This window comes from Lacerta agilis, chromosome 15 (assembly GCF_009819535.1).
Source record: "Lacerta agilis isolate rLacAgi1 chromosome 15, rLacAgi1.pri, whole genome shotgun sequence".
NCBI classification, from domain to species: Eukaryota; Metazoa; Chordata; class Lepidosauria; order Squamata; family Lacertidae; genus Lacerta; species Lacerta agilis.
Genome location: NC_046326.1, coordinates 41,884,320 through 41,906,557, shown reverse-complemented (window position 1 = coordinate 41,906,557; position 22,238 = coordinate 41,884,320). Strand labels below are relative to the sequence as shown.

The window sequence follows — 22,238 nt, the reverse complement described above, 5'->3', positions numbered from 1 at the left end:
AAGATGTGGGTTGGCTGTTCCCAACTCTCAGTGGTTATTTATGTATTTATTTGCATTAGTTCATTCTGATTTTGTTCACGCTAAAGGGCCAGGAAGGGCACTGACTGCCCTCCCCTGCTTTGAATGCCAGGGCTTTTTTGTTCATTCATCACTCCCAGAGTTTCAAGAGAAGATGTCTGCCTGTTTGCTGGGTCAACCATGAGGACTGGAAGCTTTAAAAACAGGGATTCCCAAGGTTCTGAACTCTGAGCTCCACACCTCTCTCAAAGGAGGTGGGCACCAGCATTGCGTATCAAGTTCCCAAGAGAGGGGGAACGAGACGCCAAGGGCACTTTACTACAGCAAGGGGGAGAAGCACCGTCACAGGCACCCTAAGGCGTCAGCCACAGAGCAAGGAAAGGACATGTGTGCGAGACTTACCAGCCTGATGTTGTCCTCTGGACGGAGCAGCATGAACATTGCTTGGAGGTGTTGCTGGAGGTCACCTGGGGTGGAGAAGGAAGAATCAAGGTACAGAGCCTGTTTGGTACAGTGCTTAGAAGAGTGTCAGTCTAAGACCTGGGAGACCAGGCTCAAATCCCCACTTGGCCATGAAACTTTCAGGGGTTAACCTACCTCACAGGGTTGTTGTGCGGGTTAAATGAGGAGTGGGGGAAAAACTATGTATACACCGCCTTGAGCTCAGTGGATAAAAAGGTGGGATACGAGAGCATTAAATCAAATGAACAAAACACAGGTTCTCTCCTCCAAATCCCAAACATTTCCGTGTTCAGGCTTCAAGGCCCATGGAGAAGGGGTGCAGCAAATATCAGCTTTGCTTACAAGGCCTTGCTACCACCTCCTCATGATCCCTGGTCCTCTGGCACATGCAGATGACAATGCAGAGAGCTGCAGGATGGCAAAGGCAGGAGGCAGCAAGAGATTCTTCCGCCTCCCCGTCTTCAAACCGCAAAGGAAAGAGAGAGACATTTTTTCTGGAGGTTGCCGGGATTCCTCCTCACCACGAAGCCAGCCCCACACAACCCTGCCACTGCGGCCACATCCCTGGGTGAGTGGAATTCTGGATCATGGACAGTTAACTGGGGCCGGCCCATCCATTGGGCAAACAGATATAATTGCCTCAGGTGGCGGCTGCCGCAAATGCCCACAGAGGCACCACCACAGTTCAGGAAGACATTCCAGCCAGGGAAAAGCATCTGAGGAAGGTGCAGAGCAGGGTATGATTAGGGGAGATTCCTGGGGGAAGCACCGGGGGACATAGTTCAAAGAATCATGGAATCACAGAGTTGGAAGGGACCACGAGGGTCATCTAGTCCAACCCCCTGCAATGCACGAATCTTCTTGCTCAACGCGGGTCTCAAACAACACGACCCTGAGTTTAAGAGTCTCATGCTCTAATGACTGAGCAATTTTACAGACAAACCTGCCCCACTGGCTCTAAGGCTCCCCCCGCCTCCCATTGTAGAAAGGTATTGTAGGTTCATAACGTTTTGGAACAATAAAACAAAATGTTAACATATGACATTTTCTGGTTTGGGGAAAACGTCTTTAAGGAAGAAAGGCTGCCGATTTAGTAAACAGTTCCAAAACGGGCTATCATCTGTAAAAGCCTGTTTACTTGAGCTGTACGCAGAACGTCCGCAATGATTATACTGTATAATTACAGAAAGTAAAATAATGAGTTTTAATTTCATTTCAGGATTACTTGCGTATGGTTTGTTTGTGGATTAAGCATAATTTCAGCGTGTTAATTATAGTAGAAGGTTAGACTTTACAACAGATAACTATATTGCAGGTTCTTACTTTTTGCCAATGCGGAGGGAAAAACAACACCGCTTATTACTGAAGGAGTAGTACTGAATTATTCCTTTGTATGCTGCGGGATGTATATAAAATTTTATAGTGCTTTGAGACAGCCTTTCCCTAACCTGGCACCCTCCAGCTCTTTTGGACTACAACTCCCATCAGCCACTTGGCTGGCCGCGGCTGATGGGAACCCTAACCCCAAACAGCTGGAGCGCATCAGGCTGGGGGAGGCCGGCCTGAGGCCATTTTCTTGGGCAGCCCAAAATAGGCAAAAAACACAGGGAGAGACCTGGGTCTTTTTGATTTCGGGGTGTGGGGGAAAGTACAGGGAGGGGGGGGCGTTACCTGCATGCTTGTTGCGCCGGTGGCTGATCCTGGGGGTCGAGGATCCATTTCCACGCGGGAGGAAGAGGGCGGCACCTTTTACCGTGAGAAAACTTTCACTGATGCTGCAAGAGAGAAAAACAGAGAATTAGCTAAAAGGGGAACAAAACCTCATATATATTGTCCGTTGGGGGAAAGCATGAAAGGTCCTGGACCCAGAACAACAGCACTGTTGTCATCAAAGTGGGGGAAGAACGGGGCATGAAATCAGCCTCTCCCCCCCTTTTTATGGCACTGGGCGAGCCATACTGGGGGGCTTGGGGCAGAGTGGCTGTGGGGCTCACATGCAACCCCCCATCTCCATCACCAATTCACTCCCTACACACACACAGTCATCACAGTGCTGCAATCACCCTGAAGAGGCAGTGTTGTGCAGTGCTCAGAGTAGCAGGTCCACAGAGACCTGGGTCCAAACCCACCCTGGGTGGACCTTGGACCAGTCGCTCTCTTTGGGCTTCCCCTGCCTCGCAGGGTCGTTGGGAGGTTTTGTTAAAAGGCAGAGGGACGGGCACATATGCAGCCTTGAGCACCTGGGGAGGAAACGTGGGGTTGCAAATATTCCTGCTATTTATGAGAGGCCCCCACAACAGAATGCTGAAATGTGGCCTCACCGTATGCGGGGTCAGACCATGATGGGGTCTGAGTGCATGAAGGGGACACAGGGTTGGCTCAGAGTGGAGAGGAAGGACCACAATGAGACTGCCTCCATGGACTGCTTGCTAGCAGGGTACATGGGCACACAGAATTGTAGAGTTGGAAGGGACCCCCAGGGGGCATCTAGCCCAACCCCCTGACAGGCACAAATCACAGCTAAACATCAGAGGAGTCCTGCTGGATCAGGCAAAAGGGGAATCCTGCTCTTGCAGTGCCCAAATGGGAAGCAGGCCAGCAGCAAATGGGAACTCTTGCCACCGAGGGTCCTCAGTAACTGGCATTCAGAGGCCACGTGCCAGTCTGACGGGGATTTTGATGCCCAGGCAGCTCTGCAAATGTTCTGAAGCAGCAGCAGCAGCAGCAGCCTGCCTTTCGGAAATGGTTCTTTAAAACACACACACACACACACACACACACACACACACACACACACACACACTAGCAAAACAAAAACCACCCAGACATTTAAGGTGGCTGGCTTCTCAAATGCCCTATTTTTATTTGAAAAGACATCTGCAATCTGTTGCGAAATCCATCACAGCTGCCCTGTCTGTGGTTAGAAGTCTCACTCCCGATCTCTTCCGCAGAAGCCGGGGCCCACGCTCTCTCTCGCACACACAAAGTTGTTCCTGTTTTGCTTTGTGTGTTTTTTTTTTATTTAAAAAGGGGGTCAATCAGAAACCACGGTGCTAAGCGATCCAGACTCACCCCGGCGCTGCCAAAAGGACTCCCTCTGTCCCATGCTTAAAAAAAAGAGAACTCAACTCCGCCAACATTTAAATGCTCCCAAGAGAGACCAGGAACCTCTCCTCCTGCCTCCCCCCCCTTTTCCTTCTCATGTTTAATGAACCGGGCAAGTCTATTTGGCATCTTCAGTGGGGTTTATTTAAAGAGAGGGAAGTTTAATTAAAGCACCCAGCCTGCTGCAAAAAGAAACCTATAAAATTTATTTATTTTTATTTTGAGAGGAGGGGAATTAGATAAAGAGCAGGCCAACTTTGCAAACGCTTCCTGGACAAATGCCTGGAAGGAAAAGCTCTTTGTTTTGTTTTTGCATTACCGCAATCTGTTGTGAGCTGCCCAGAAAACCATCTGATGGAAAAGTGCAGCGGAGCAGCTCCAGGAAAAATACATTTAGGACCCTCGGGAAGTTCAGGAACAGGAAACACTTAGCTTCAAAAGTACGTGAGGTGAATTTTTTTTTATTAATAGGAATTATTAGGACTGAGAGACAGAAATGTGTTACTAGCAACAGCATGACAGTTCCATTAAGTGGCCACTTAGTAGCCACTGATACACCCTTTCCTTAATCACCTTTCAAAGCTAATGATCACCACCACATCTTGTGGAAGTGAGTCCCACAGGTTAATGACTCTTTGCATCTCTCTAATCGGGGTGGGGGTGGCCAAATCTGGCATCTGGTCAGTCACAGGGAGAACAGGAAGCTGGACTCGATGTCCCCCCCCCCGGCCTGATCCAGCAGCCAGGCTCACTTCTGATCTTCTTATGCACCCTTTAAGCAACTTGCAAGAAAAACACAGGACCAGTAACAAGTCAAAAGCAGAGGCCAGCTAACAACGGTGCCGCAGGCCATGAATCACCTTTTATCATTGTGGCTGAATCATCAACATTTATGACCTTATCTAACCATTCTGCTTCCCACGTCACGGAATAAACACTGCCCCACCCCCACCCCGGATGTTATCGAGCCTCGGCTTCTCAAAAGCTCTGGGCACAAAGCCCGCAATCCGGTGCACCTGAGCCCCATCTCCAGGTGAGGAGCTCTAGACTTCCAGTGAGGAACCTCACTTAGCGTGACTTATAGAGAGACAGAGAAGAGAGAGCCAAACCAAGTGGGATTTCTTTCAGGGTTGATCCACATCCACATGGGCTTCTAAACTGGCCTTTCTCAATCTGCCCCATTCTGGATGTTTGGGACTACTGCTCCCCCAGCCAGAAGGCTGGTTTAAACAGGTAACCATTTTGCAATGCTGGTAAGAGGTGGACCCCCAGATCAGAGGTTTTTGGACTCTGCTCCTAGGTGACATGCACAGCAGCTGGTTCTACCTGTTGGCTCCCTACCCTAACTCGATGCTTCTCTTCTTCAAAATCTGCATCTTCTGCAAAGCTCAGCGTCTCATCTCCACAATGCAACACACACACACACACACACAATTGATCCCTTCCAGATCTCCTTGCCAACTTCAGAACCGGGTGGTTTCCTATCAGAAAATGTTCAAAAGGCTAACCAGTCTCCAAAACAGGCCCTATTGGAGAGGCTAAGTGAGGTTTTGCTCTTAAGAATGTGGAAAAACAGATTATTCGTGCATAACCAGAGGCGGGAGGTGAGAAGACCCGAGAAGGTCAAATGAAGACAAACAGAATGAACAGAAAAGCAGCAATTGTCTTCGATACAAAAACAGGAACCCAAAACGGGGGGGGGGGGGGACAAGGAAGAAGGCCCAAAGCAGATTATTATGGGGCAGAGTTGCAAAAATACAACCAAGCCTAGTTGCTCGCCTGGAGACAGGTCAAGCGGAATGCACACCTTTGCTTCGCCTATGCAAATCTGAGCACGCCACGTATCAGCTTCAGAGATAAGCCCCAGGTGAACACTGGCACAGATTGCTTATTGCTCAAAAGGAAAGTTTGCACAGGAGGCATGTATATGAACGGCTGCAAATCCACAAAAACAGGATGTTGCACTGGTTGGAGGACTCGTCCCGCCCTTCACATCACAAGCTCTCTTTTTTTGCACTTTCACCAAGTTTCTAGCCCTCGTGATGTGCTTAGAAAGCTTGTAAGCTGTCCCTGTCTTGTTTTCAGCACAGTTCAAAGACCTTCCTCTTTCAAGAAGCCTTTTAAGTAAGAATCTTTATTGCAGCCTGCATCTTTCATAGGAACTACTTTTAACTGCTTCGCACACGTTTCTAAACATTTGTTTCTAAACGTTTGTGCTGATTTCATATAGATGGAATTGTTTTTAAATATGAAATTGGGGGGGGGAGTTTGCATGCTTTTCTTGTTTTGTGGTGGTTTTAGAACTGTTTCTGGAACCCGTCCTGGGATCTGATGGTGAAAAGGCAGCTAAGAAGTTGAATGAATAAATAAAATATAAAGCCTGGTGAAATCCAAAAAGGCGAGAGGGGTGCCTGCATATACCGGTATATATGCAGGTCTCAGATTCAATCCCCACTGGCATTTCCAGGTAGGGCTGAGAGAGACAGCTGCCCGAAACCCTGGAGAGCTTCTGCTAGTCAGTGTTGACAATACTGAGCTAGATGGAGCAGTGGTCTTAGTATAAGGAGGTTCCATTTCTTTCTTTCTTTTAAGAAACATGAGGACTAGATTCTTGGTCTGTCTCCACATAAGCCAGCTTCCTACATTCCTGTTTAAATCAGCCCTTTAATCAGAACCACGTGGAGTACAGCATCTGATTTGCATGCAGAAGATTCATTCCCCAATGGCATCTCCAGGTGGGACCAGGGGAAAGACTGCCCGCCTGAAACCCTGGAGATTTGCTAGCTAAGCAGTGCAGGCAATCCTGAGCTTGCTGGTCGGGGAGGTCTGACTCAGCATAAGGCAGCTTCCTATGCGCCTGTGTACATAAGTAGGTTATTGGTGCAGAGAAAGGAGAGGAACTTGCTTCATTTTTCCATGATCTATGTGTTTTTTTCTTTCGTCTTCTGGGCATAGAATTTCAGCTACCTTTGCAGGGTAAACACAGCTCTGAGCACACAGTAAGAGAGAGAGAGAATGAGAACCAGCAGCCTAGGAGATGATGGGGCAAGGGGTGGGGGAGAGAAAGGGAAGAGAAAGACGCCGAACGCGTCATTACGGAGCTGGGGAGAGAAAGAACAGGGAAGTGGAGCCTTCTGAGAAAGGAAGTCCAGCCCCGCCAAGCGTGGGAAAGTCACGCCGGCTCACAGCTGCTTGATGCAAACATCTGCACGACCGCAGGTGCCTCGAAAACCCACAAGGCAATGGGGTGGGTTGCAGGGGCAGCTGAGCCGGGGGTGGGGTGGCGCTGTGCTGACTTGCCAACGAACAAGGTGTTGCAGCACATGCAGAGAGAAGAGGCTTTCTTTGAAGCCCCAGGGCTGGGTACTACACACCCTGCTCTGCCAACCTGCCGCACTCCAGCTGCTGTGGGCTACTACTCCCATCAGCTCCAGCCAAAAGACACCCGCACAAGTGCATCAGGAAGGGGAAAGCTGTTATATAGGGACTGGATGTTGCACAGAGAGAATAATAAAGTGTTGTAAAGTTGATAAAAAGGCACATTGTCACACACGAGCTCACCATTTTGCATCAAGACAGATTGATCCAGCACAAGACACACATGCCCCGCCAAAGGTGCCGTGTAGCGAGGCAGACCCTGAGTTCATATAGCTGGCCAGAGTTGAGAAGGTTATTTTGACTGGCACCCTGGACACACCCAGGCACTGGCAGGCAGGAGAGCAATAATAAATCTTATCAACATACCAAAAGAAAAAACAACCCCACACAGATACGGTCTGGTTACGTAACAAATGTCTGCCACTGGCCTGAACCAAAGCCTGCTTGCCGACTCCAGGTGGAAAAGCTCCAGGGGATGTTATTTCTGCAACCAAGACACACAAATATTGCTGAGGAATTTTTCTTGCAGTCAAGATTAAATTTTTGAAATGTACGTTTTGCTGCTATCATTATTAATTCTTTGTATCTCTATTTTTAGATCTTATTATGACTTATGTGGGTACTGTTTAATTGTGTTGTGTCTGTTTTGACATGCTTTTATTTATTTGCTTATGGCTACTTTTGTCCTGTTTTTGTAACTATGTGAATCTTTTCCTTGCGCATGGGTTTAACTACGGAAAGGCAGCATACACATAAACAACGGTGACACTGAGCAAGCACCCAGAAACACGTGGATTTTTCACAAACTGGGAGGGGGGGTAGGTTTCACCCATACACCAGGAAATGGGTTGTTTTCGAATGTATGAATCAGTTTAAAAAAAAAAAAAACACTGAACAACTACACAGAAAGAGAAAAACAACAACCAAGTAAGTTTGACACAAAGATATATTGATTATAAAGCTAAAATATAAAATCATGTGCTAATGAAATGGATAAAATTATAAATGGGGGTATTAAAACACAACTGACTTTGTACAATGAAAGAGACAGACAATCAAGCTGCTACCAGAAGACATGCAGTTATGTATAGGTACAAGATCCATGCTACCTTTAGCAAAGTGGCATATGAGATAAAATCATTTTTTAAAATCTAAAAACAATGAAAGCTCTTTCTACAAACTCTAAAATAAAAATAAAGTCTCTCCTACAGTTGTACAGCTACGATTTCGCAAACAGAAAGCAAACAAAGAACTCAGGCCAACAATTACCATTCAATAATGAGAATAATTCCTATTCACAACTCAACAGTAACCTTAGGAAACAAGAAACGTACAACCATACAATTTATATAATGATGCAATTTTCAAGTGTGTACAGTGGTACCTCGGGTTACATACACTTCAGGTTACATACGCTTCAGGTTACAGACTCCGCTAACCCAGAAATAACGCTTCAGGTTAAGAACTTTGCTCCAGGATAAGAACAGAAATTGTGCTCTGGTGGTGCAGCGGCAGCGGGAGGCCCCATTAGCTAAAGTGGTGCTTCAGGTTAAGAACAGTTTCAGGTTAAGAACGGACCTCCAGAACGAATTAAGTACGTAACCACAGGTACCACTGTATGTCCCATCAGGAGGACAAACTTTATCTTTGAATAGTTTTCACAAACTGAAGATTTTCCGGTGTATTGTCTCAGTTCAATAATATTAAATCAAATAGTTCAGGTTCCAGTTCCATTAGAGAGTCTTTTGATGCAAAGTGTCAATGCGGCGTTTGATATAAAAGTCTTTTAAAGCAAGGTGGGGACCACAATAATCCAAAGCCTGGACAGGGCCCTGTTTCGGTGTCTTTAACCTTCGTCAGCCAAGTTTAAAAAGGTTCAATTGTTCTCTGTGAGCCTTTGCAAATGACTGAATCACACCTCAGGCAAAGTCTCCTTAAACAAAATACATCTTCAGCAGAAGCTATTCTTTATTTATTGGTCTTCCTCAAAAGTGCCCAGGAATAGGTACCCGGTACATGAAACATACCAACAGAATTCAATAAGACAGTGCTAAAAATATGTGCATACACTTTAAAAAATTGCAACAAACCCATTAAAACAGAAAGAATATGCACTTCTTATTTATGAAACTTCCCTGGCATAGGAAAGTCAAAGTGTTTTCAACTGGCACCTGAAACCCAACAACGTGGGAGTCAAGGAAGAACTGCATGTGTGGAGAAAAACCCTGTCTCTGCATTTCTTTGTGAATCACAGATCTGGGTGCTCATGGGAGCGACTCATGCAACAGGAAGCTTTGAGGACAGGCCACTCTGAATGCTGCCATCACACCAAACATGGTAAAGTTCCCCAACACAGAGGAGGGAGAGTAGCAAGAGGCAAGGCCAGAGAGCAATGACTCGTGCAGAGTTGCAGCAGGCAGCCTCCTTACTTCTGGAAAAACCCTTCTCTGCCCAGGACGAATTAGAGCCCCTGTCAGCCAGAACACACAGGCATCACCACACTTGGTGCCCTCCAGATGTTTTGGACTACAACTGCCACCAGCCCCAGCCTCTGCTAACTGAGCCTGGTGGTGAGTTGTAGTCCAAAACGTCGGCAGGGAGCCAGGCTGGTGGAGGCTGCAATGGGCAACAGCAGGGCGGATTGGCAAGCGGGTTGACCTGGTATGATGCTCCTCCTGGCAAAAGTCACAAAATCCCAACATTTGTACCAGTCTATCCTCCCTGCTACATTAGACATTTAGCACACAACAAAGAGATTAGCATAGAATCATAGAATTGTGGAGTTGGAAGGGACCTCCAAGGGTCATTTATTCCAACCCCCTGCACAATCCAGGAATCCCTGACAGGTGCACATCCAACCTCTGCTTAAAAACCTCCAAGGAAGAAGAATCTACCCCTTACCAAAGGAGGCTGCCCCACTACCCAACAGATGCTACTGTCAGGAAGCTCTTCCTAACTTTTAGTTGAAATCTCCTTTCCTGCAACTTGATTTTTTTTGGTGTGCAGGGCAGTGAACAAACCTAAATTACAAGTTTCTCTCCCCCCCCCCTTTTCATTCTCTGCATGGTTGGCTGGAGACCATTTTTGCTCTCCAAAGGCGACCAGGAAAGCCCCCATCTCAAAACCCTACCAATGCAAAACTAACCTAAACGTGGACAGGATATGCAAGGTTGCATTACAAAATGTGAGAGGGGCAACTATGATCCCACCTGCCAGTTCAGCCCCTTCAGGCAAATTAAAAAGCTAGACGCTCAAGTCACAGAAGAACTCAGAGAGAGGCTAAAAGGAGGGGGAGGGGTCACTTGCAAAAAATGCCTTTGGCCATGCATTGCTAAGTGAGTCTAGGACACTACAGTCACTCTGAATAGGACTGCAAGGCCGAGTCAAGGAGCTCCATATTAGTCAGGGAGCCCAGACTCATCTATATTTAGGCGAAGCCATGCAAGGAACTCAGGCCCTTTCTCTAATTAGACTCAAGGTGAGGGGGAAATCTGAAGTCAGCACTCACTTCTGAAAAGAGAAATCAGCCTGTCGATTCATGATTCCAGGCAAAGGAACAAGGAGGAGGGGGTGACCCAGGGAGAGGCGGGTTCAGCAAGGCATGCAGAACTCCTGGGGCGGTAGATCAAGAGACGCCTTCGTTTCAGCAGCACCCCGGCAATTTGTCAACCCTCCCTTGACATCAGAACCCCCTCGGACAAGCCGTAGGTTGGGAGAGCGAGGCAGAAAAAGATTTGTGCTTTGAGGACTAGGTTCAGAGGCAGAGCATCTGCTCTGCATGTAGAAGGAAGGTCGCCAGATCAATCCCAAACCTCTCCAAACAGAGCTGGGAGAGAAGCCTTTTCTGAAACCCCAGAGAGCTTCCGCCAGCTTCCCATGTTCTCTGACTTGGATTCCACAAGCAGTGTTGATTTTAAAGGTGAGCACCATGCACCTGCAGATCTATACAACACCTGATGAAGACCTTACAAAAGTGTTTCTCACATAGTTTGGTTTGGGGTTTTTTGTGTAGCTGGGGATAATTAACATCTGTTACCCTCCCCAAGCCCTTAGGACTGGAGCAGGCTGACTCATCTAGTGCCAGAAATGCTAAATAAATCAAGTTTATCCTTCCACTTCTCATCCTCAACAGAGATTTGACCTGGGCACTGGAGCCATTGAAATACTGCTCAGCAAACACGGAGCTTTAGAAATTCTAACCCACAGCTTTTGGAAACTTGATGGCTAGAAACTTGCTTTTCAAACAAACAAACCTGAGATTCCGATGAATGAGTCACAGAATACTGCCATGTGTGCCCATCCAGCCTGCTGGGTTATACCACCAATGGTGTAAAAGCAGGTTTACCAACAGCCACTAATCTGGTCGCCTATGGTGAGTAAAGACTGCCTACTAGCAACCAAGGAGGGACACTTTTGGAAAGTTAAGATATCGGGTTCTTTCCTTCCAAGTGCATGCTTCCAAATGATGAGCATGGGGATATGTGGGCAGACAAGTTTGGATATTACTTGTGATGGGGGGGGGGTTACGGTTGAGAAGATGCCTTAATAGCAGGCTGAAGGCATACGGAGAGCAGGAGAGCACAATAGCCCACTTGAAAGGGCAATTTCTGCCCTGCGTCACACCAAAGAGCGTTGTTGAAAAAGGCAGGCTCGAAGGACGCATGCCCATCTCAATCTCTCCCCCCCCCCGAAGACATTTCCACGGGAGGGCCTCAAGGCCTATTGAGCGCGAAGGCGATGACCGCCGTATCCAGGCTACCAGATCGGTCGCCCCTCGGAGTTGCCATGGAGGGCACGTCAGCCGGACAAAGAATGCAGAATGCCAGCAGCAGTCGCTGACTCCCCACAAAAGGGGGAAATGCATTTTAGACACAAATGTTGCTCTTCCTTTATTTTCTCCAAAGAGGGGGGGAAATAAATCAAAAAGCCACAAACAGTAGCAATAGGAGGACTTCAGCAAGGTCACGCCAACCAGGGAAGCTTGTCTAACGCAAGATGAGCCACATTCGTTTATCTGGGGATGGTCCTTTGCTCAGTGGTTCGGAGCATCTGCTTTGCACACAGAAGGTCCTGGGTTCAATCCCTGCTCACATCTCCAGGGAGGGCTGAGGAATAATTCGCCTGCTGCCCTGAGAAGCCGCTGCCAGCCAGAGTAGTCAACAGTGAGATACAGTGTGGTACAGAGGTTAGCTTGGCAGAATAGGTCCCGGGAGACCAGGGTTCAAATCCTCACTCGACCATGAAGCTCTTTGGGTGGCCTTTGGGGCCAGTCACTGCCTCTCAGCCTAAACTACCTCACAGGGTTGTTGGGAATAAATGAGGGGGGGGGAGTGACCCATGTGCACAATCTTCAGCTCCTTGGAGGAAAAGGGATATACAGGTAAACGCAATCAATGAATCACTAAGCTAGACGGACCAATGCTCTGATTCAGTACAAGGCTACTTGTTCTGTTCCTATTTAAATCAGTCCTTTATTAAGACCCATGAGGACTGGAATCTTATTTAGTCTTTGATTTGCATCAGGGCAGAATTCCAGACTAGAGGGTCTTTTGGCCCTTCCTAGGAGGTTGGATGGCCACCAGTCAGGGATGCTTTAGGTGAGATTCCTGCATTGTAGGGGGTTGGACTAGATGACTCTTGGAAAGCCCCTTCCAATACTACAATTCTATTATTATGCTTATTTTTAGGGCAACAACCATGGCTCAGTGCTAGAGCACCTGTTCCAGGTAAAAGAAGGGCCAACTATATAACCCAGCAGGGCTCTACCAGTTGAAAAGCATCTTCCAATTCACCCCATCCACCCCCCAAAAATCCCTGTCCCATAAAGGAACATCTGACGCAAAGATTCAATAGAATGGCCTCTTAAATTGGAAATGCCGTTTCCCCACCATCGGCTCCCCGGATGGAGATCGGTTTACCAGGAGCTCTCTATTCCTGGAATAAATTTCCATCAATCATTCAGCACAGGCAGTTTTCGACAAAAGCAAGACAAACGGCCAGGCGGGCAGAGCTGTCACCGCTGCGTTTCAAATCTCGTTAAAATGAGGGCAGGCGCTCCTCCGCATCAGACCTGGCGAGCAGAAGAGCTCTGTGAGGTGCAGCAGGGAGTTTGGTTACAAACCGCGTTCATCGCAAACCATCTGAGGCCATAAATTCACCCCCTGAGGCCCTTACCCTACCCTACCCTACCCTAAGCGTCAAATCATAACAGTGGTTTGCACAACCCATGGAGGAAGATAAGAGAACAATAAAATTCAAAGCAGTAATGGTTAACTGCACAATTATTCATGATCCATTTAAAACTGTTTAGTCTAATCAAATCAGCAAAATTGAACTTGATCCAGGGAAACCAGCTTTTCAAAGTCTGAGAGTCATTTGCACCTCCCTGCAGCCACCTTGCCTCTTAGCCCCCCCCCCCTAGTTAATCCCACTGCAAGGGGGAGCTATTGCCCACTTTGGGAACTACCTCTCTAAGGCAAAGGGCAGGAGCTGGGCCCCCAGAGTAGCATTTGACCACTCTCAACACTTCGCTTAGCTACTTGGATATTTCCTGGCTCCGGGAACAGGGAAAGCTGTCCAATATCAGCTTCGGTGGGACGGCTGTGGAAAGAGCCCCTGCTTTGCTGGCAGAAGGTCCCAGGTTGAACCCTCAACGTCTCCAGGGAGGGCTGGGAGAGAGAGACTCCCTGCCTGAAACCTTGGAGGGTTGCTGCCAGCCAGTGTTGGCAACACTGAGATAGATGGACTCAGGACAAGGCAGCTTCAGAGGAAAGATTTCCTCCCTGCCCAACGGCCATTCAACAAAAGGAGCAATTCAGAGGAACGGACCTGTACAAATTACAGGTAGGTAGCAGTGTTGGTCTGCCATAGTCAAAATAAAATAAAATAAAAATTCCTTTCAGTAGCACCTTAGAGACCAACTAAGTTTGTTATTGGTATGAGCTTTCATAGTGTGCATGCACACTTCTTCAGATACACTTCTTCAGGACCTGTACAAAGTCAGCCTGTTTTGCAGGAGTGGCCTGGCCCAGAGGGTTTATTGAAAAGAGAAACCAAACTCCCTTAAGCTGATTGAGGAGTGTGTGATTGTGGCTTCAAAAGGAAAGGAAAGGAAAGAAACCCACCTGTTTGCTTTTGCAAGCAAAGGGCGGGGGCAGCCGGTTGCTGGACGGAAGCAGGCAGAAAATTCCAGCAGCAAGCGAGTCTGCAATTGCAACAGCGCTCTCTCCCTCTCCCGCCTCCTGCCTCCCTTTTCATGTTCTGCCTAATGAGGTGAGACAGGAGCTGACCCTCCGCATGCTGGGTTGAGCCATGCTTCTCCCTTTTCGTGGAGGGGAAGGCTACCCATGGCCAGAAGCCACAATGGCTCTGTTCTCCCTCCTCTGTCGGAGGCAGTAAATGCCAGTTGCTGGGGAATCGCTGGTGGGGAAGACTTGCTGCTGTGGCGCTCAGGTGCCGCTTGGGACATCCAGGGCTGATAAAAGGAAGTCCTTCTTCACGCAGCACAGAGTTAACCTATGGAACTCTCTCCCACAGGATGTAGCGATGGCCACCAATGGAGATGCCTTTAAAAGAGGATTAGACCACTTCATGGAGAGGACTATCAATGGCTACTAGCATTGGAGGCAGCAGCAACGCTTTCTGAATACCAGCTGCTAGAAACCACGGGAGGGGAAAGTTGCTCATGTGCTAGACTCCTGCTTTGGGTTGCCCAAAAGAGGCATCTGGTTGGCCACTGTGAGAACAGAGTGCTGGACTAGGTGGGTCATTGGCCTGATCCTGCAGGTTCTTCTTATGTTCTTATGCAGGGCTCAATGGACACCAGAGAGGTGGAAACCAGGCCGGAAATTTGTTCCCATGGGAAGTGGGTTAGCCTAGAGTGGCCTCTCTGCCCTTTCTGGGCTACAGCAGAGGTGACCTCCTTTCTTCCGATGCCCTATTTCTGCTTGCACTTTATAAATTCCAGCTGTTTGGCTCACCCTTAAGAAGAAGGCAGTTCAGTTTGACGTGGACTAGAAACTTGACTGGTCCCTATGATCTTTGTTTTTTCCTTATTATTTCTTTGAAGGAGCTTGAGGCAGTGTGCATAGTCTGTCTCTGCCTCCTTCCATTTTTATCTGCACAACAACCCTGCAAGGCATGTGAGGCTGAGAGAGGCATGAGCCTCTAAATGTTGTTGGGACTCCCAGACTGGCCAAGGCTCAGAGGTGATTGCAGCTGGGAGTCCAGCCACATCTGAAGGGTCAAAGGATTCCCCTGTCCTCTGCGCTAGAAGAGAAATAAAGCCTGAAAGTTTGGCTGCAATCCTCATCTCCCCACCCCCTGTACCCTTCTCTATAGCATGTTCTCCTCTCAAGATCACAGGCTTTGTCTTGACTCAGCATTTTTGTTTTGCTGTTTAAATGCTGAACTACAAACATTCTGTCCAAAAAGGGGGGAAAAGAAGTGTTTTTCTCCTTATCTAAAATGTCACTTAGGTGCCAAGCAAATAAGTGGGATTTTTGCAAAACAGCTACAATTCAGAGCAGAACCACCAGCGGAAGTGTCTCTGAGGAGGCATCATTGTCGGGGCGCAGCCTGCCCTGCAGAGTTTCACAATGGCCGGGGCTGCCCTGGCGCTCGACCAAGACACCCTGGGAACCATGAAGGAGAAAACAGGGAAGAGGAACGCAGGCAGGGCAATGGCCACTGAAAAGGGATTAGGCAACGGGAATTGGCTCTAGCCTGCAAAGTGGGGCAGGGTGTAGTGGTTAGAGTGTTGGACTGGGACATGGGGGACAATCCCAACCAGGCTGTGAAGCTCACTGGGTAACCTTGGCCCAGTCACTGCCTTTCTTGGCCTAAGCTACCTTGCAGGGTTGTTTTTTATGGTATAAATTTCCTTTACCCTTTTGTTTTCATTAGTCAGAATGCGGAAAAATGTTTTCCATGCAACATCTGGAGCACCACTGGACCAAGTCCAGCAGTTCTGCTGAATTAATTAAACTAAATAGTTTTAACTGGGTTTTGAATTAATGTGCAATCAAAATCGCTACTGTTTTGAATTTTATTGTGTTATTCTCTTCCTTGGTGGGTTGTGTAAACCGCTGTTCTCAATAATGCTTTTTATAGGGAAGGGGGCACTGGGGAGGCATTTAAGAAACCAAGGGGGGTGGATCAAGAACAGTTGGGAACCACTGGGTTAGAGTATCAGACTAAGTAGGGCCTGGGAGTCCAGGGTTCAAATCCCACACAGAGGCAGGAAACTCACTGGCTGGACTTGGGCCCTTCACTGCCTCTCTCAGGCTAGCCTACACCACAGGGTTGCAGTGAGGATAAAAAGGAGAGGAGGGAGCCTTCAGCTCCTTGCAGGAAAAGAAAAGGTGGTATGTAAAATGTGAGAAATGTATAAATAAACGCAGTGTGGGCCACACAACCACCCACTTTCTGACACCCCACACAGAGATTCCCGTTGCTTCTATGCAGCTCCAGACCACCACCACCCTGGCAGCCGCCCAAGCCCGCTCCAAATTGTTCAGGCAAAGCTGCAGCCCATGCAAAAATGCAGGGCCGAGCAAACAGGAGACAGGCCGTGTTGTGGCAACGGGCGGGAAGGCAACAAGGCAAGGGCAGGCGAGTGCGGAGCCAAGGCCGGCCCGCCAGCTCGGACCCACAGGTGGAGGCCGAGAATAGAATGGCCCGCCTTTACATAAGAGGGGGAAGGAAGACCAGATTTAAGCCGGGGTGTGTGGTTACAGCAGCCAGGGGCACTGTCCTGCAAGGGGGGAGGGCTAACGGTTCTGAAGTCCTCCAGACGGAGGCAGCGGCCAGAACGGAGCGAGGACCAGGGGGCTGAGATCCGGCATGCAAAGCCACAGCCAATCGCTCCCCCACAACACACACCTGAGCCGGCATAAGCAGAGTTGCGCTTCCTCGGAAACAATCGTCGGGTTTCCTTCCTTAACACACACGGTCAAGTTTCTAGTCCACTTGAAAGTAAACATTCGGCAAAAGGGGTGGGCAACACGAAACCAACTAACATGAGTTTGGCCAAACTGCGAGAGGCAGTGAAGGATAGGCGTGCCTGGCGTGCTCTGGTCCATGGGGTCACGAAGAGTCGGACACGACTGAACGACTGAACAACAACAACAACAACAACAACACGAAACCAAAAAAAACACCCTGCCCTGAGGAACTCACTCCCACAGGATCCCGTCTAGGTGATGGCTTTTGACCTAGATGGCTTTAAGAAACGATTAAGACAAATTCATGGAGGAGGGCTACTGATGGCTATTAGCTCTGCCTCTGATAGAGGCAGCAATGCTTCTGAATACCAGTTGCTGGAAGCTGTAGGAAGGGAGGGAGGGCTCTTGTGCTGGGATCCTGCTTGCAGGTTTCCAACAGGCATCTAGTTGGCCACTGTGAGAACAGGATGCTGGACTCAATGGGGCACTGGCCTGATCCAGCAGGCTCTCCTTATGGTTTTGTAATCCGTCAAAGGACAGGGTGAAGAGGTTTAGAAATTGCTTCGTTCACAGTTTGATGGTGTGCGTGTGTGTAGAGTACAGTTCTTGCTCTCTTCTGAGAGGGGAACATTTCTGCGCAATTTTAAGAAGCATCTTTGCAGGATAGCAAGCAGGTAATTTGTCAACTGCGGCAGGGGGTAGGGAAGAAGGGAATGGGGAAAGGGAAATTAAGGAGTGGGGGGAAACTCACGAGATTTAATATTAACAGAGAAACGATTGCTCAACACCCCCTGCATCGATCTCCAGGAGGCAGACCCTAAAAAGCACCAGAGTGTGACCAATGGCCCCTTGCCACAGCCCTCAGTGCCAGTCATCTCCTTCTCAGTTGTGGCGCCCGCAACTATCAGACTTTTAGAAGACATCTGAAGGCAGCCTTGTTCAGGGAAGTTTTTAATGTCTGATTTTTTATTCTTTTTATTAATTTGTTGGAAGCCGCCCAGAGTGGCTGGGGAAACCCAGCCAGATGGGCAGGGTATGAATAATTACTACTACTACTACTACTACTACTACTACTGGTGCCTCCCCCTTGGGAACAGAACAGTTACACACGACAACTCACTCAGAGTTGCGAAAGGTAGCTTTGCAGATTCCATACGGAGCTCCCATTGGAGTCAAGGCAGAACTGCCAGCCCTGAGGACGGAGCCTGGCTGAGGGAGAGGGAGCGGGGAACTGTGCAGATGCAGCGAGCAACCTCTCCTGCGAGGTGGGCACACCCAGGGTGGGGGTTAGTTACAGCCTACTTCACACGGCTCTACAATTTTGAGAATTACTATTGTATTAACACTGCCAGGTTTTTTGAGGATGCAACAAGTATTGCCAAGGGCTTTCAAAATAAGTCTTTGCCAGTCTGGCGCCCTCCAGCTGCTTGGGACTACAACTCTCATCAGTGCCAGCCAGATGGGAGTTGTAGTATAAAGAATCTGGGGGGCACCAAGTTGGCGAAGGCAGAGATGGGCCTTTCCCAAGGTACACAGGCAAGTTGCCTCTCTGCAAGAGTCATTGCTCTCTGGCCTGGCCTCTTCCCAGCCACCCTTCTCAGGGATGAGAATTCCCACCCCAAAGTCTGGCAAGATGGGAGCCTTCACAAAGAAATGCAAAGGAACAAGCTGCTTTGAAAGTACACCTTCTGCATCCTTCATGAGCACTAGAACCTACCCCAGGCCAAATTCTTGTCCTGCATGTGACCCGTGGGCTGTGCACTCTCTGCCCCAGTCTTGCATCCATCCAGCTGCCAGAGAGAACAAGAGGCTACTGTTTGCTTCAACCCACGGAAACACAAAAATTGTGGCCAGAAAGTCATGCCAGTGTTGCACTCCGCTGCTCAAAGGGACCCGAGTCTCCCTTCCTGTCTTTCCCCTTGCTTCACCCCATAAGAACATAGGAAGGCCTTGCAGGATCAGGCCGATAGAGCTCGTCAGATTCCTGATGAATTTCACCGTCTTTGCGTTGGCACACAAACTCACTCACAGCGCAACTCTCCAGGATTCTCTCCCCAGCAGCCCCCACTGTTAAGGAGCAGAACTGGCACCCTTTGTCTGCAAAAACTTCCTTCCCAAGTAAAAAACAACTTTTTATCTTCAAACACACCCTTGAGATCTTAGCATCTTGCAACGGGAGAGGATTAACCTCACCAGTATTAAGTAAATCAAAGCATGCACACCGTGTACCTGAAATTTTAGTAAGGAGCAAGCTCTGTTAAGAGGGAGGGTGCAGGTTTGGGGTTGTATTTTTTCGTTTTAACCACTCAAGGTAGTAAATTAAGTCAAGGCAAATTCTCTCTCTCTTTCTCTCTGTCACACACACACACACACACCCTAGGGAGCAAATATACACCAAATGACTGGCATTCTCCAGAATTCACCCCAACAGCTGATTTTGCATGACAAAAGTGTGTGTGTGTGTGTGGGTACTAATAAGAGCAGTCTTTGCCAACCTGGTGTCCTCCAGAGGTTTTGGACCACAACTTCCATCAGCTGCACAAGCAGGGTACCAATGGGACGGACCACCCCCAGAATCATCTAATATACTGAGATGCCATGGAACATGAAGGATCCATCCGTGCAACAAGTTGCCTGGAAGTTGCAGCCCACCCTGTGGCTTGTGTCGAATGTTAGTTCTACTCAAAAGCAGACTCACTGAAATCAATTAACACGACTGGGTCTATTCATTTCAGTAGGCCCCAACATGGCAGGATAGAACCACATTTCTTTCTTTCTTTTTAACGATTGCCTATTATGGATTTGGGTTCTAATCATGTTGGCTTTACTAGGTCCATGTTAGTTATCTGTATTTTCTTTAGAAAAGTTTATAAACCACTTAATTGGCTCTCTAAGTGGTATGCATAGTAAAATTATCGATAACACACCACACAGCTAAAACCCACAAAACTATAAAACTACATAAAATAGCTTGCTATTAAAAACAGATTAACTATTAGCCTAAACCTGCAGTCATTTAAAAGTTTTTGCCAACTATATGGCTAGGCAGGCTTGCTGAATTTTTAATATATTTGTGTGTGTGTGTGTGTGTGTGTGTGTGTGTGTATTGCACAGGAGCCTATTTTTTAAACAGTTTTAGAAACTCAGATATATAAGCTAATCGCCAAATGGCAATTAAACCCGGGTTACAGGTGCAGCAACGGACTGTCTCATCAAATCCAGAATAAAACGGACAAGACATTTCCACAGATTGGCCGGCTGGCTGGCGCAGATGTCACTCGCCAAACCGCACGACAAGGCATCTTCACTTGCTCACAACTGGACCCACACCAGTTGCAAACACATCTGGTGCCTGTGGAATTTCAAGCACTGTTTTAAAATTGTGGTTTGCAAAAATAAGTTGTGTTTTTCATGATATTGGACCCTGCCCTCAGATATTTCCTAAATAAATGAATACATATCCTTTATTATGCTGTGAACTGGTGCATCTCAACTCCTAAAAAGCCTCTCTTTGGGCGGACCCATAATTTTGTTCCATTAAAAAGGCTGACACAGATATATTTCAGAGGTGACCCCAACCACCTACCGTTTTTCTCCTAAAATAAGACACCGTCTTATATTTTTTTTGCTCAAAAAAGCACAGTATGGCTTATTTTCAGGGGATGTCTTATTTTAACCATGTCGCATCGGTACGCTGCATAGCCACGCCTCCCCAGGCTGTTTTAATGGGAGGTACCACATCACTATGGCTTATTTTCGGGGTATGGCTTATTTTTGGGGAACGGCTTATATTTCGCAAATGCATAGAAATCCTGCTATGGCTTATTTTATGGCTATGGCTTATTTTAGGAGAAACAGGGTATGTATGTACACACACATGCCCCATACCCAGACAAGCAGGCCAAAGGGAACCTGGACTTATTTGGAGATAACTACCGGTTTCTGACCAGGCAAAGCTCATTAAACATTAATCTTTTTATGATGGTTGTAAAATTTTAACATCAGCTGGGAGCAAAGCAACAGAAGCACTCTCTGTCTGTCTGTCTCTCTTTCTGCGTCTCCCCCAGATGACGTGAGGTGGAGGCAAAACTCAGGATCTCTGTCCAAATCAAAGTGACCACAAATGCCACACATTTCAGAAAGCAAGTCACCCTAACAGTTACAGCAGTTTGCCTGATAATAACCGTGAACACGGAACCTCGAGATTTTAACGTTTTCCAAGAAAATGATCCGCACACCAACATTTGCATCAATCTTTGGAGGAATGCTTTCAACACGCTCACTAAAATTTACACGAACAAATCAAAGTAAATTCGGTAGGAAGAGGTGTTTTTAGCCCATACCCAACCACTCCTGGAAAGGGACCGGGGGGGGGGGGGGGAGGAAGGATTTACCCGCACACACTGGGGCCACATCTACAACATGAGTTTATAAAGCACTGTGATACCAATTTGAATAATCATGGCTTCCCCCAAGGAATCGTGTAGGAGCTGTACTTTGTTAAGGGCACTGAGAGTTGTCAGGCGACCCCTATTTCCCTTAACAAACTACAACTCCCAGAATTCCTTGGGTGGAGCCATGACTGTTTTTGGCACTTCAGGTGTATATTAGGACCCATTTCATTTTTGTAAGTTGTTTTGAACTGATTTTAATATTGTGTTTTAATGTTGTAAAGGCCCACATTTAGACCTTAGGGTGACAGAAGTATAATTATTTGCAGTAGTAGCGGTATTAATATGGTATAATAGTGTTTTAAATGCATGGTGTAAACGCAGAATGGTTTGTATACAACTAATTTTACTCAGAGAAGACTCATTGAAATGGCGGGATCTAAGTTAATCATGTTCATTAATTTCAGTGGGTTTACCCTGAGGATGACCAATATTGGAAAAGTGGGGGGGGGGAGGTTTGGCAAGATGACCCTTTAGGTCCCTTTCAACTCTATAATTCTAGAAAAGGAACCCTGAAGGTTAGTTTGGCTGAAATGCTGCCTAGAAATGTAAGCAGGCATGCATCTGTCTCAATAGAAACACACACACACTTCTCTCACTCTCACTCTCTCTCTGCGCAAGAGAAAAGCAAAATGGCAAGTAGTTTTAAAGATAAAAACCAGAAAACTCCCTTGCCTCACGTTTGCTCAGTCACAGCCAAGACTTAAATCCCTATGAAAACCAGCAAAAAGGGCCCTGCTTGGCCACAGCTGATAATCTCCGAAGGGGATGCGGCAAAAACCTGTTCTGATAACCGCAGGAGCTTTAATCTCTCTGTTCCAGGGAAGGAAAGGGTGTGTGTCCCCCCCACTGCTGGGTGCCTGTAAGCAAGGGATTTGCA

At 47.6% G+C, this 22,238-nt stretch overlaps 1 protein-coding gene across 3 annotated transcripts in view; it reads right to left on the bottom strand.

The window, feature by feature from the left end:
* The window catches only part of SSH2 (slingshot protein phosphatase 2), a 76,996-nt gene that overhangs the window by 34,288 nt on the left and 20,470 nt on the right, over window positions 1-22,238 (bottom strand). For all 3 annotated transcript variants that reach the window (XM_033172016.1, XM_033172013.1, XM_033172014.1), the window contains exons 2-3: window positions 2,152-2,255; window positions 421-485 (exon numbers count right to left, since the gene is read on the bottom strand). In XM_033172016.1, coding sequence (XP_033027907.1) covers window positions 421-459 — 39 coding nt within the window. In that variant the 5' untranslated portion in view covers window positions 460-485; window positions 2,152-2,255. The remainder of the gene's footprint in view (window positions 1-420; window positions 486-2,151; window positions 2,256-22,238) is intronic.